The 12,341-nt window shown below is 39.3% G+C and overlaps 1 protein-coding gene across 1 annotated transcript in view; it reads right to left on the minus strand.

Annotated features, from left to right (window-relative positions):
* The window catches only part of RELN (reelin), a 275,790-nt gene that overhangs the window by 23,213 nt on the left and 240,236 nt on the right, over nucleotides 1-12,341 (minus strand). Inside the window, exons 44-49 of the mRNA XM_068189636.1 lie at nucleotides 9,988-10,246; nucleotides 8,541-8,790; nucleotides 6,088-6,256; nucleotides 3,367-3,507; nucleotides 1,859-2,036; nucleotides 287-480 (exon numbers count right to left, since the gene is read on the minus strand). Coding sequence (XP_068045737.1) covers nucleotides 287-480; nucleotides 1,859-2,036; nucleotides 3,367-3,507; nucleotides 6,088-6,256; nucleotides 8,541-8,790; nucleotides 9,988-10,246 — 1,191 coding nt within the window. The remainder of the gene's footprint in view (nucleotides 1-286; nucleotides 481-1,858; nucleotides 2,037-3,366; nucleotides 3,508-6,087; nucleotides 6,257-8,540; nucleotides 8,791-9,987; nucleotides 10,247-12,341) is intronic.

Below are 12,341 nucleotides of genomic sequence, written 5' to 3' on the forward strand. Positions count from 1 at the left end.
TAGCTATTAATTTATCTTCCTGCAATCATTTGTGAATCTACCAGGCTGCTGCAGGCTCCTAGGTATTCTTGTATTTCTGGCCTAGCAGCTGCACAAATGCTGATTCGCTCAATACACGCCAAGGACATTAATAAACCCCTGTAGGACTGTACAAGCTGAACTCATACATCCCAACTTGACATCCAAACCACAGCACCAATACATCCCACAGGTTCTGGTGAAACATTCAAGACCACCTGACTTTAGCAAAGAAATTTACACAGGTAGAAAGAAGGTATCTACAAACCCAGGCTTGCTGAATTGATCATAGAAAATTTCCATTAAGAGGATCCAGGTGATTCCACCATTCACAGAATACTCCAGCAGTACTCCTTGGTTGCGGTTATTAGGAGTTATCAGACATCCATACATGAAATAAAACTGGATGAATTCTGCACTGGTGAGGTTCAAATCCACCGTAACTAGCATACGGCTGCAGCCCTTAAAAGCAAGGAAATAATATGTTGGCTGGTGTTGTCTGGCAAAAATTATGTTCATAAAAAGTGTTAGACTATGCAGTCACTATTAATGTGGATTCATGATGCAAAACATTTAAAATTGTACAAAATTTTATTAATTATTTCAAAGGTAAAGCTACAACTGAACTATATATATATACATATATATATATAGTTTTTCCTGAAGACATAATTTCAGTCATGTTTCATCTTAAAAATTTCTGTTGTGTATCTATATATGTTGCTACTTGTACCTTCAGTTTTACAATATTCATGTATTTGTATTTACCTTTCTTCTTAATACAAAAGTTGCAGAAATCCATGCCTCCATTGTAAATCATGAAGTTTTCCATGCAGAATTAATGAATCACTGATTATGTGCTAATGATTCAACTTATTTAAACCATCAAATGGCAAAGCAATTTTAGTATGTGTGCTTTCCACAATACCTTATATATTTCACATTGCTTAGTCTGTTAGCTGGTGTCTACTTAGTCCTACTGGAATGAAGTGGAAATTTAATGCTTCTGTTAGTTTATTTTAGAAAACTTTTGTCAGTTTGAACTTAGTTATAAATTTGACAGAAGACATCTACTGGCATAAATTTTACATGTTTCTAAAATACTATTTCATAATTTTTATAATCCTGAGGTTATCTGTCAGCAAACTATAGTTAAGCAGCAGTCAGAGTTATATACCTACACATGTAGCTAACCTAGGAGATTTTACTGTGAGCTGACTCTGAAAACACCCCCCCTGTGAGACATCTGAAGGATGAGGCTACACATGGATGAAATGTGCTCTAGGGTGACCCTGCTTGAGCAGGGAGGCTGGCCCAGATTACCCACCATGGCCCCTTCCAGCCCGGCCCATTCTGTATTTCTGAGGCTCTGTATTGTCAAGGACCATGTGCAAATTACACAAGTGCAAATAGCTAGTTATTAATTTACCTCTGCGGTCTGATTAGAAGCCACACCAAACTCCAGTCTGAAAGTTTCAAGTGCTATGAGGAGGGTCTTAGGAGGAAAATTAAAAGTCTACATATTTATACTGTGCTTTAACCTACCAGCTCCACTTTCAAAGGCCCCTTTACAGTTCCTCTCAGGACCCACAGACACAATATCTCATTTTCCTGGCTGCAGCATATCAAGGAACACGGTATCAGCTTTCCTGGAGTGTTTCTGGCTGACCCTAGTCTGTAAGACCTGTTTGACTTCGACCTTCAGCCAGGAAAAGGATCTAATTTTAAAAAATATTTTATATGTCTGATAAGTTATGCTGTTATTTTTTTAATGCTTTGCTATTTAACTTTTAAAATCAGTCCCACTTATAGTGTCAAATGGAGCGAGCTGGACACACACCCCGCTGAAGTGAAGAGCCATCCCAGAGGCGACGGCCCCGCAGACGGTGCTCAGTTTGCCCCCGTTCACTGTCAGCCAGTTCTGGTTCGAGGGGGAGCGGTTGAAGTTGTCCTTCAGCTGTGTGGGAAGGGGAGTCTCTGGCTCGTCACAGTACAGCCCACCCCAGTGCTCGTCGCAGCTGCAGAGCAAAAAAAAAGCACAAATCAGCTGGCAAGGGCTCTGCATGTTATTAAGGTACCATCTTATTCTGCGGAGGGGCATCATTTACTAGTGCACAACTGGTATGTGGAGGTTTTAAACATCTGGTGTTTTGGAGTTAATTTGAAACAAAAATGACTTTTTTAAAGGCTTAGTACTGTGTATCATTCAAGTTTCTAATACAGGGTACACTCCCAAACACAGTAAAAACAGTGAAATGCATTGTGCTTGGATAAGTAAACCAAGAGAATGTGCCAAGCCTTAAAAATGTCCCGCTAATGTTAAAGTTCAAGCTTCTGTAAAAATTTAAGTAGATAGGTGTTTTCTTATCTTTATATAGTTCTCCCTTTTTTTTTTTTTTTTTTTTTTTTTTTCCCCTGAAAAACATTCTTGTAATGTGTCAAAGACTGGATAACAGCTTGGAACTGTGTTCTGCTACAATAAGATTTCACTAGGGATATTGTGTCTTGGTACTGCAGTGTTGTCAGGATAGAGGAGAACACAATAATATGTCTATTCTGCAGTGAAATATATTTCTAAAAAATACAGTCACATTGTAATTATACAACCATTCTCCCATTTCTGCTGCCATTTGTGGCTGGAAAAAAAGCAATACATCCATCTGGAAGGTATTTCTCTGTTGCCAAGACAGGCAAATCTGGGGGTTGTTGTTTGCTAGCTTTGCAGGACTCTGTGTGGATTGTTATGCAAACAGTTTGAGGATCAAGCCAGTCTGCCTCTCCTGGCAAACCCTGCCATGGAGCAGAGTCACCAGACCATCAAGATAACACCAGTCAAAAAGCAAATTCTGGCCTTGTGAAAAGCTGGCATATATCTTGCTTAGTTGGATATGTCCCACCTCCAGCCCAGGTTCTCTGCAGTCAGAACCAGGTCAAGAGCACAGGGATGTGGTGTGAAATCCCTTGGGAATACGGAGAACATATTCTGGGAATCTCCAGGACTGTATGTCCCAAGAGGGCTATGCAAACTCAGGGGGTACCCTCTCCCTACCTGGTGGGAGGGGAATTGATGCAGTAGAGGCAAGAGCAGAGGTGATGTATTGCCGCTGAGGAAAGGACTGTCTGTTTGGCCATGGAGCATGAACAGTCAGAGGTCTGGCAGGGCCAACCCCTGCAGTTCCCCTTCCACTTTTTACTTCTATTCCAAGTAGACCCAGTGCCCTTCTCAGTTTTAACAGCAAAATCCACCTTCCTTTGTAGAATTGTATCACAGTTTTCCCTGCAAATTCATCACAGAGGGGAAGTGAAATGCTACAGCCCTGGGCAGGACAGGGAACAGATGGCACTTACACACAGTTGTCTTGTGTACACTTCCCGTGGCCACTGCACATGTCTATGCAACCATCCCCAATGTAGACGTTATCGATTGCCCACGTTTGCTGCTTGTCAAAAGGAGCAGGCTGGTGCCAGCGGAAACGAGTTGCTTGAGACCTTGGGAGAGAGAGAAAAACAGAATTCTGTATTTTCTAGCTAAGGTAATCTTTATTTTGATTGAAAGGAAATGTTAGTCTTGAGGCTAGACTGCTCTTGGAAGATTTGTTTGCTACCAGCATGACCCAGAGCTGATTTCTGACAATGACAACATCCCTCCAAGAAAAGGCTGTCTAGATTTTGAGAACAGAAAAAAGCATGGGTGCTTGGTATCAAGCTGAGAGTGTGGAAGGTAGGAAATGGATCACTGATGAAAGCAAAGCAAGCGGGCCATAGTTGGTGCAGTGGAGAGGAGGGTAGGAAGAAGGTGATACAGTTGGAAGCTCAGGCCAGTCATAACCATGTCCCAGCACAGATACAAACCTGAGGGACAGCTAGGGGCTGGATCAACCCAGATTATCCAAACCCTCTAAGTTTCATCCTGACCCAGTCAATAAGCCCAAGTCAACAAATTTACCTGACTTTTTCTCTATGAATTCTCCCAGTCACTCTTAGGTTAAGAGCAGTTCTAGGGAGTGGGTTTGGGGACAACTGAGAAGGCCCATGCAGGGCTTGCAGCATGACCCTGGCTTTGCAGTTTCTTCCCTCCCCTCCACCCAGGGCTTGGCTGGAAATGTTTAGAAATTATCTGTAGTGTGATTCTGGCTCTACTCAGTAAATGATATTAATTTTGTTGATTAAAATGGGCTTAATTCCCAGTATGTGAATTAAGTGTCTCAGCTCCCAAGATAGATTATGAAAATCTATCCAAAATAGTCAGGGGGCACCAAATAGTTATTCAGCTCATGCAGGTGCAGACTGTAAGTCAAGAGCTGTGAGTAGATTAATTTCTGTAACTATGAATTCAAGCTAATCTCTGTTTTGCAGTACAGCACTAGATGGCAGCATTGAACTTTTTGTAGTCTGTTTTCTTTTGACTCTCAAAGAGAAATCACAATTGTTATAAAAACAACCAAAAAAAAAAAAAAAAAAAAAAACCCACAAACCAAAACCCAAAAAACCAAAACCAACTTAAAAGACCCCCAGCAAAATCCCCAAAAACTATTCAGTGTAAAAATGGACCTTATATGTTAAGGTCATTATTCTCCCATGAATTATTTCTTTATGAAAATGCTGCATGAGCTGAATAAATAACTTGTTTATCCAAAGAGAAATCTACTGCTCTGAGCTCAGCTCAGCTGTTCACCAAGCAGCATTTTAAAAATACACATAAAAATTGTGAGGAAGTCCTTTCAGAATAAAGACAAGCACCTATATCTTATACTGCCTGCTTTGGCTAGGAACATCACTAATAATTCATGGAGCTGATGCTCCTGTGGGAAGCTTTGTATTTGCATTTGCCTTTTAAAATCAGCTCCAAGTTAAAAGTAAATGTCCATTGCCCACTCGAGACCAGCAGTGAGGTAGCACTCTGGAGTGCAGGAGCCCTAAGAGGCTGCACAGACATGGGTGGTGAGCAGCAGGCCAAGCTACTGACTACACAGCCTGCATGTGCCTAAAACATACAGGCATAAACAACTGGAGGCACACACCCACTATTACACAGCTTGAAATAATAAAGCAGCATAAAAATTATATTGCATCTAGACTAAAAGGCCTATTAGCTGCACTGTTCTTATCCTAAAGCTCAATGTCTCTCTTGCTTATAAGGTTGTAATAACCTCTCTCATGGAATGCCTGTTTTAATAACTTTGGGAAATGGTATTACTTGTGCCAAAAAATACAATTATGGGATTGGACAGAAGTGCAATTTTTGCCTCAGTAGGGCATCAGTCTTCTTGTGACATATACTGCTCAAGAAACTCTTCAGTCTTAAAATCACAGTTATTTATAAACCTGAGTTTATCTCAGGTGGTAGCGTCCTTTCAGGTCCAAATTCAATTCAATTGGAACATCAATCCCAGCCCTGATTCATCCCATTCAACCCCAGAAAGACTACTCTGAACACAAATTTACAGTCCTTATACAAGAACTGACAGGGTAATGGATTTTTACAGACGATATGTAGTAAAGCCGCACAAAAGAGGAAGCGCAGGAAAATAATGCTGGGAAGAAGTCCTAAAAAAACTGCTATTACTTGATGTAACAGCACCGAAGGTAGAGAAGAGTCCAGATGCCCCAAATGATTAGCAACAGAACATAGACTTTTTCACTACTAATGTCAAAACATGTAGCAACTGCATAGGCGCTTCCATACAATTGCTAAAAAATAAAGGCCTCTGTTTCCAAACTTGTATGTGCCTCTGGTGGTGTCTTTCATGACAACCATCTCAAGGCTCTACCTGTGCTTTGATACTTCAAAGCCAGCAGTTAGCTCAGCCTGTCTAGGTGAGGAGATAAGGCTCAGCAGGAGGAGCAAAGCTGTGGAGTCAAATAGTGCTGTGAGCCTGATGCCCTTGCTACCTGTGTTTGCAATTTCTGTAGGAGAGAGCTTCATTTACTTATACTTATTCGTTGCTATTTACATGGACCAAACAAAAAGGACAAGGCACAGTTGCTTTAACTCCATAATGTATCATGACATTATAAATGCCTAGTTATGCTTTTAGTTTTATTCTGCAGAAAACCAGAGGGAGTTACCTAGTATAGGGAGGCAGAGGCAAAGTAACCCGGGTCCACTTGTTGAAAGTGTCTGAAATGAGAATCCTCTGGAGATGGTACTTGTTGCATTCCACATTAGTGGGAAGACAGTCTTTCAAAATTGGGTGCCAGGTCAGCCCAAGGTCCACTGAATATTCCAGTTCAATAGCTAGGGGTGGAAAAGTGGTTAGTTACTTAATTTAGAGACCTATATCCATAGGCCTATAATAAAGGGCAAGCCCCAGACAGTATCACAAGCCTGAACTGACAAAATAACCACACAGAACGTTTCAAACCCTTGTGTTAGAAGCACAAAGCTACCTCCTTTGGTGGCAGTGTGGGAGGGTGTGTTACATGTTGCTGAGCAGGTATAGCTCAGGTGGAGTCTGCAGCACATCTCTGCATCTGCCACCTAACTCAAGGGACCACAGATGAAAAGACAGAGCCAACATTATGTTACCAGGATTAAGTCAAGACAATGTCTGTAGCTGCAGCATGCAAGAAAATTATGTGACAGCACCATGATCACAAAACTTTGTTTTTCAGGCTTGAAGAGTAAGATTCAGCTGGATGTGATTGCTGTGTAAAGCAGAGCAACACTCAAATTCAAACTTTTGGCTCTGTCACAAGATGGCTTAGTCAGCCTTCCACCCTTCCTGCAGACCAGCTCATTTAATTATTCAGCACAATTTTAATTTGAGTTTGTTAGTCAGTGAGCTTGTTTCCATTCAAACACAGTCTAGCCACATTAAACTAATGTATTCATTTCTCAGCGAAAATCAGCAATTTCATTGTTTTGATGTTTATGGCTTATAAGCTTTTATTACGAAAATGAAAGGTTAGTCAAGCTCACTACGTACTTCAAGTCAAACTTTCATGCAGCCATGAAAATGTAAATAATAATAGGTGCAGAACTGGTACTTGAAGTAAATGTTCCAGCTGCCAGGTATTCTGGCTGAGCTGGCTGCGTAAAACATGGAGTGTGGTTGCAGTGATAGGGGTGATAAATCTGTGATCTTCTTTTGATTACTAACGGACCCATTTCTTCTACCCTCATGCTGAGAGAATGACCCTTAATGACCCAAACAGTCCTACTTGATGTTTCAGCACAGAAGAGAGTGCTGTCGGAATACAAGGACAAGGAGATGCAAACAAGGGTAAGTGAGTTTTTCGTGTTAAATTTCCCTCACCAAAAGAAATGCTTTTCTCATCATGACTGGAAGCATGATTAGGTAGTGTCCTGCCTAATTTAAGATAAAGTTAAGATAAAGATAAGGGTTGTAGACAGAGAAACAAACAAATCCCCCCCCAACAAAATAAGGATCTGTTTTTTTGCCAGTATATGGCTCAGCCACCAAAATGCTTCTAAACTTAGCAGAGATGATCTCAGGATAACGCAGTATTCTTAATAACAAAAGAAAGAAAAATTTTTAAGCATGTGAGTAGCTTCAGATTAGCAAAATCAGAGAAGATAAATCTGCGACTTCATGTAAAATCTTTTTCTGTTTTTATACAGAATTGTAGAGAAAAAGTCAGCAGCCCAGTAAATTAACACATACCACATGATGCAATGTATTGTATTCTTGTCCTCATTAAAAACATCGATACCTCAAAACACTACTCTAAGAAGATCTGTAAAGCAAGCATTAAAAATCTTGTTTTTAAGAAAAAGCTATTTCTTGTGTGCCTTAAAATTCACATAACGAACCAATTTTTAATTTCCATATGATGTGTATTGAGTACAGAGCATGTTTTTATTCATTTATACATGTATGTATATATGTGTATATACATATATACATATATATATACATATATAAAAGCTGACTCTGTACTCAATATACATAATATGAAAAAAGAAACCTAAGTAATTAAAAATTGCATCATTATGTATACATAAATAGATATATGAACATGTGCATAATATGTATGCACACATTCATACATGGAAACATATAGGTCTATACATATTTATTATTTCATATGGACAATATAAATGTTTGCCATTGATGCTGCCTTAGCAAGTGTCAGATTTGTGTTGATATAAATGATTTCTTTGGTATATGGGTACAAGTGAGATCAGAACTGAGACTACACTGAAAATGCAAAACCACAAAGCAAGAAACATATGCTGAAAATCCAGCTGCTTATTATTACACCACCACCCCAAGCAGTGGACAATATCTACTAAATGGATTTGAGTAAGGCAGCTGTTCATCTTTTTCTGAGGTGGATTGAACTGCAACTTAGATGCTCACAGGGAATAATTTACCTCAGTTTATTTTAGGCTTCAGACACCTGGATTAAAAAAGATGATACAATTTCTAACAGAAACATGCAGCTTTCTTTTGTTTCTCAGTTCTTGTTATGATGAATAATGTAACCAGAAAACAACTGAACTTTCCTCTGCAGTGGAGGAAGAGGTATCGCAGGGATTACTTAGAAGTCATTACCATAACAGGAATCTGTGACAGAGCAGGAAGCTGCAAAATCTATTTGCAAGAAAGAGTCTTCATTGACAACGATGTCAGTGGTGACAACATAGCGGGTGCTGGCTTTCTCAATGAACACCAGAGCATCCCCAGCAGAGCCACAGACTGGCATCTTCGTTCCACCAGGGTGGAGCAGCCACTTTCTACTCTCCAGGGTGGTGAAATCATCTTCCAATACTGTATTGCCAGAGATATTTCCTCCAATAACAATCTGAAACATTAGGAAAGAGATTGTTATTGACAAGGAAAAATGTCTAGAAGTCTTCACAAACATACAAGTGACATAGCAACCTGAGATGTACCAGACTATGTGCATTTATTCTGCTGGTCCAAAACTGACAACATTACTTAGTAGAGAATTTAGTCCATGAGAAAGAGCAGAATCTCTTTCCTGTAAAGAAAAGAGATTGGCTCAGCTGTTCAAATCTAAAATTCAGGGAGGTGACCTCCAATCTCAATGAAGTAAAACTGCTCACAAAAAAAGTGTTAGCAGAAACAAAGTGATTGCACTTTCCTAGTGATTGTTCTGCTCTTCTGTTATCTGGGGCACTGCTATCAGATTGTGTCTGCTGATAGAAGTGGGGAAGTAGCCTCTGTTTTGTCATTGACTATAAAACATTATCATTGTACTATTCAACAGCAAGCAAGCTAGAATTATTTTTCATTTGTTATTCTGAATTCAGTTTCTGATTGTTCTGAAAAAATATAACTACATTCAATGAAGATATTGAAACAATTAATATTTTTTAATTTCTAAACAGAGGGATGGGAAGTAAAATTTTGTAACCACAACATAAAATGACTGGTTAGGTTTCTCCTAACAATCTAAACTAATTTCTTAAAAAAAAAGTAATAAATATTAAAGCAAACTGTACTTGGACAACTCAATGACACTACTTAGAGCATAATCATTTTAGAGATAAATCATTTGTGATTTATACCAAGTCATACAAAGTAATATAATAATCTTTATAGCAGAAAATCCTAAATCTGAAATTTTATTTTCATAAAATAGGCATTGATATTCACAAGATTGATATTTTGTATAGTCTTTTTCTATTACATTATACCAAGCCAATGACATATTTGGATACATTTTAAATGAAGGTTTTTGAAGTTTGAAATCAGACTTCCATTTTGTGTGGTAAGGCCTCCTGCAATGTGAACCCGAGGCTCTACACACGTGTAAAAGACTTTCCTAGAATCAAAATGGGCAATCAGTACCCTACATTGAAATGGTGCAATGAAACCATGAGTTCATCAAACAGTAATTGTGCTCTAAATATCTTTTTAATAAGCATTTTTTCATGTCTCAGTGAAATGATACATGCCAAAAAAAGGGAAACATTAAGACTGAATCCAGTCTAAGATTGTGTTAAAAGAAGAAACATCTGCAAGAATTCCTCACCTGGTCGATCACCCAGGGACTGTAGAAATGCCCATTCTCGGATGGTTGCCACCAGCGAAGCCGAGTGGAGCTCGAACGGGCCTTCAAGGGAATTTCCAGGGCAATGTATCGTCCCACGTTGCTGGAGTTACTGAAGAGGAACTCCTGGAGAAGGCTCCACGTGAGGCCCCCGTTGAGTGAATACTGCAGCAGCACAGGCTGGCTCCTGGGGTCGGGTACCCCCTTGCCACATCCCAGTCTCATGAAGAACTGCACAAATCTAACAGGAAAAATCTTTCCACTTACCAGAAAGATCTATTTTCTACAACATCCTACACAGCGAACCAGAGAGCCTTGGAGTTTGTCTCTTGACTAGCCCTGTGTTTTCTAGCTGTAAGAGCCATCTTTAGGAGATCTTATGATTTCCTTTCCAAATCTTCTAGAATATAACTAGACAGACAGGTGGTATGACAAAAATTCATTTTGCCTATGTGGTAGTTTGCCAGGCATAAGAGGCTGAACAAAGCTGGTCATTTATGTTTTCAGCTTTTGTCTGCATAGCAGATGGTGTTGCAAGTATCAGAAACATAATCCTGGGTGAAATTTTTATCCCTGTATCCCATGAGTACAGATTTTAGTGGCAGAAAAGCAACTGTGCTCTAAGTAGATCATAATTTGCTACGAATTTGCTGAAATGCTTAAATTCAAAATAAGCATCCCAGTTTTCCATTGGCATAAACCAGAGAAAATCTGGACGGGAGAACAAAGCACATTTCACTTTCAGGGATCATTTTGTCCATTTTGTCAGCCTGGGAAATTTGTCTAAATTACACCGTTTAAATGTGCCGGCTTCCCTGAAGCCAGCCCAAGCCACCCAGGGACACCAGTGCTTTCATCCCCCAGTTAATTGGCTTCTCCAAAGCTGCACAATAGACTTGTATCAAACTGCGAAATCCTTCCCGTCAGCTGATGCTCATAAATAGCTCCACCGTGCTCTTGGAGTGGAGGGAACCGTGCTGTAATGATATTTACTTATTGGACTTGCAGGGATATTACACGTATTAATTCATGTTTGCACAGCTTTTGCACAGCTTTAGAGTGTTTTTTCTGTTCTAATTATTGCTGCATTAGTGCTGCCTGGCTCATGGTTAAATGAAATGGCGCAAAAGAAGTTTTATATCAAAAATCTTGTTCTGGTTTGATCTGCAGGTAGATCTGCTGGGAGTGGAGGCTGCAGAGGTGCTGGGCAGACAAAGCTCCAATAAAATGCCAGACTTACAAGTCAATTAATTCTAGTCCTCACTGCGACTCAGTTTCTCTTGCCACTTGATAGAACTGCTTTTGCAATAGATTATATCCACCTCCATGTCCCAGACATAACATATTGCTTGTGCTGTAAAGGAGCACTGGGTACCCTCATGGATCAACATATCAAATGTAATGGATTTGCTTCACTGCTGGCAAGCCTTTCTGCCTCCTCAGATTTACTCCAACTTTTGCCACATAATTCAAAGGAAATAAACCCAGGTGACCCTGTCTCTGTTGCATCTGATTTCCTTGCATTGCTGTTCTTACATTTCAGATTTTACTAATGTAGTAATAACCCACCCAAATATAGGTAGCAATGTCTAACAGATAAAAAAATTAAATAACTCTCTTCTTATCCCAAAGATATTTTGCAAAGTCTCTGCCTATTTTGAAATGGAAAAGCAAAGTGTTTTGTTAAACAATCTTCTAATTTCAGAGTTGTCTAGGAATCAAATTACTGCTGAGTATTGGGACTTGTTTTTATCAAGCTCTGAAAAAAGTTTGCTGTGAGGAATCTTACAAATTAGGGGTCCTTAATATTACACACCAATGAGGTTTAGCTAAGTGCTGATCTAAAAACTAAACTAGTTAGATATTAGGCCTTTCTACTGACCATGAGTCTTTACAATGAGACCATTATTTAAAGCTTCAATACCAATGCTAACAGGTAAAAAGTAGATAAAATGCCTGTTAAAATGTTTCCCACAGAACATCAGAAAGGAGTAGGGTGCTTATAAGAGAGCAGTGAAAAAAGCCTTGGAGAAAATGCAATCTCTCCAAAGTAATAATACAAAAATATCAGCTAAAGTACAGAATAAATTAGAAAACAATGCCTATTTTTTAGCATGCTCACAATTGGGATGGAGTTTAATTCATATTTTTAATTTTTTAATATAATTTTTTTAATGTGGCTTGCTTAGCATGTCTCACTTATCACATGTCTCCTCTGCAGGCTGTAAAGACACAACATAAACTGTAAATACACTAAAGTATTTGGTTTTCAATAGCTGGTGACAGCTTGATGGGAATTTCTCAGTGAATTATTGGAAACAAATGTGCACAATAAG

This window comes from Anomalospiza imberbis, chromosome 5, assembly GCF_031753505.1.
Source record: "Anomalospiza imberbis isolate Cuckoo-Finch-1a 21T00152 chromosome 5, ASM3175350v1, whole genome shotgun sequence".
Lineage (NCBI taxonomy): Eukaryota > Metazoa > Chordata > Aves > Passeriformes > Viduidae > Anomalospiza > Anomalospiza imberbis.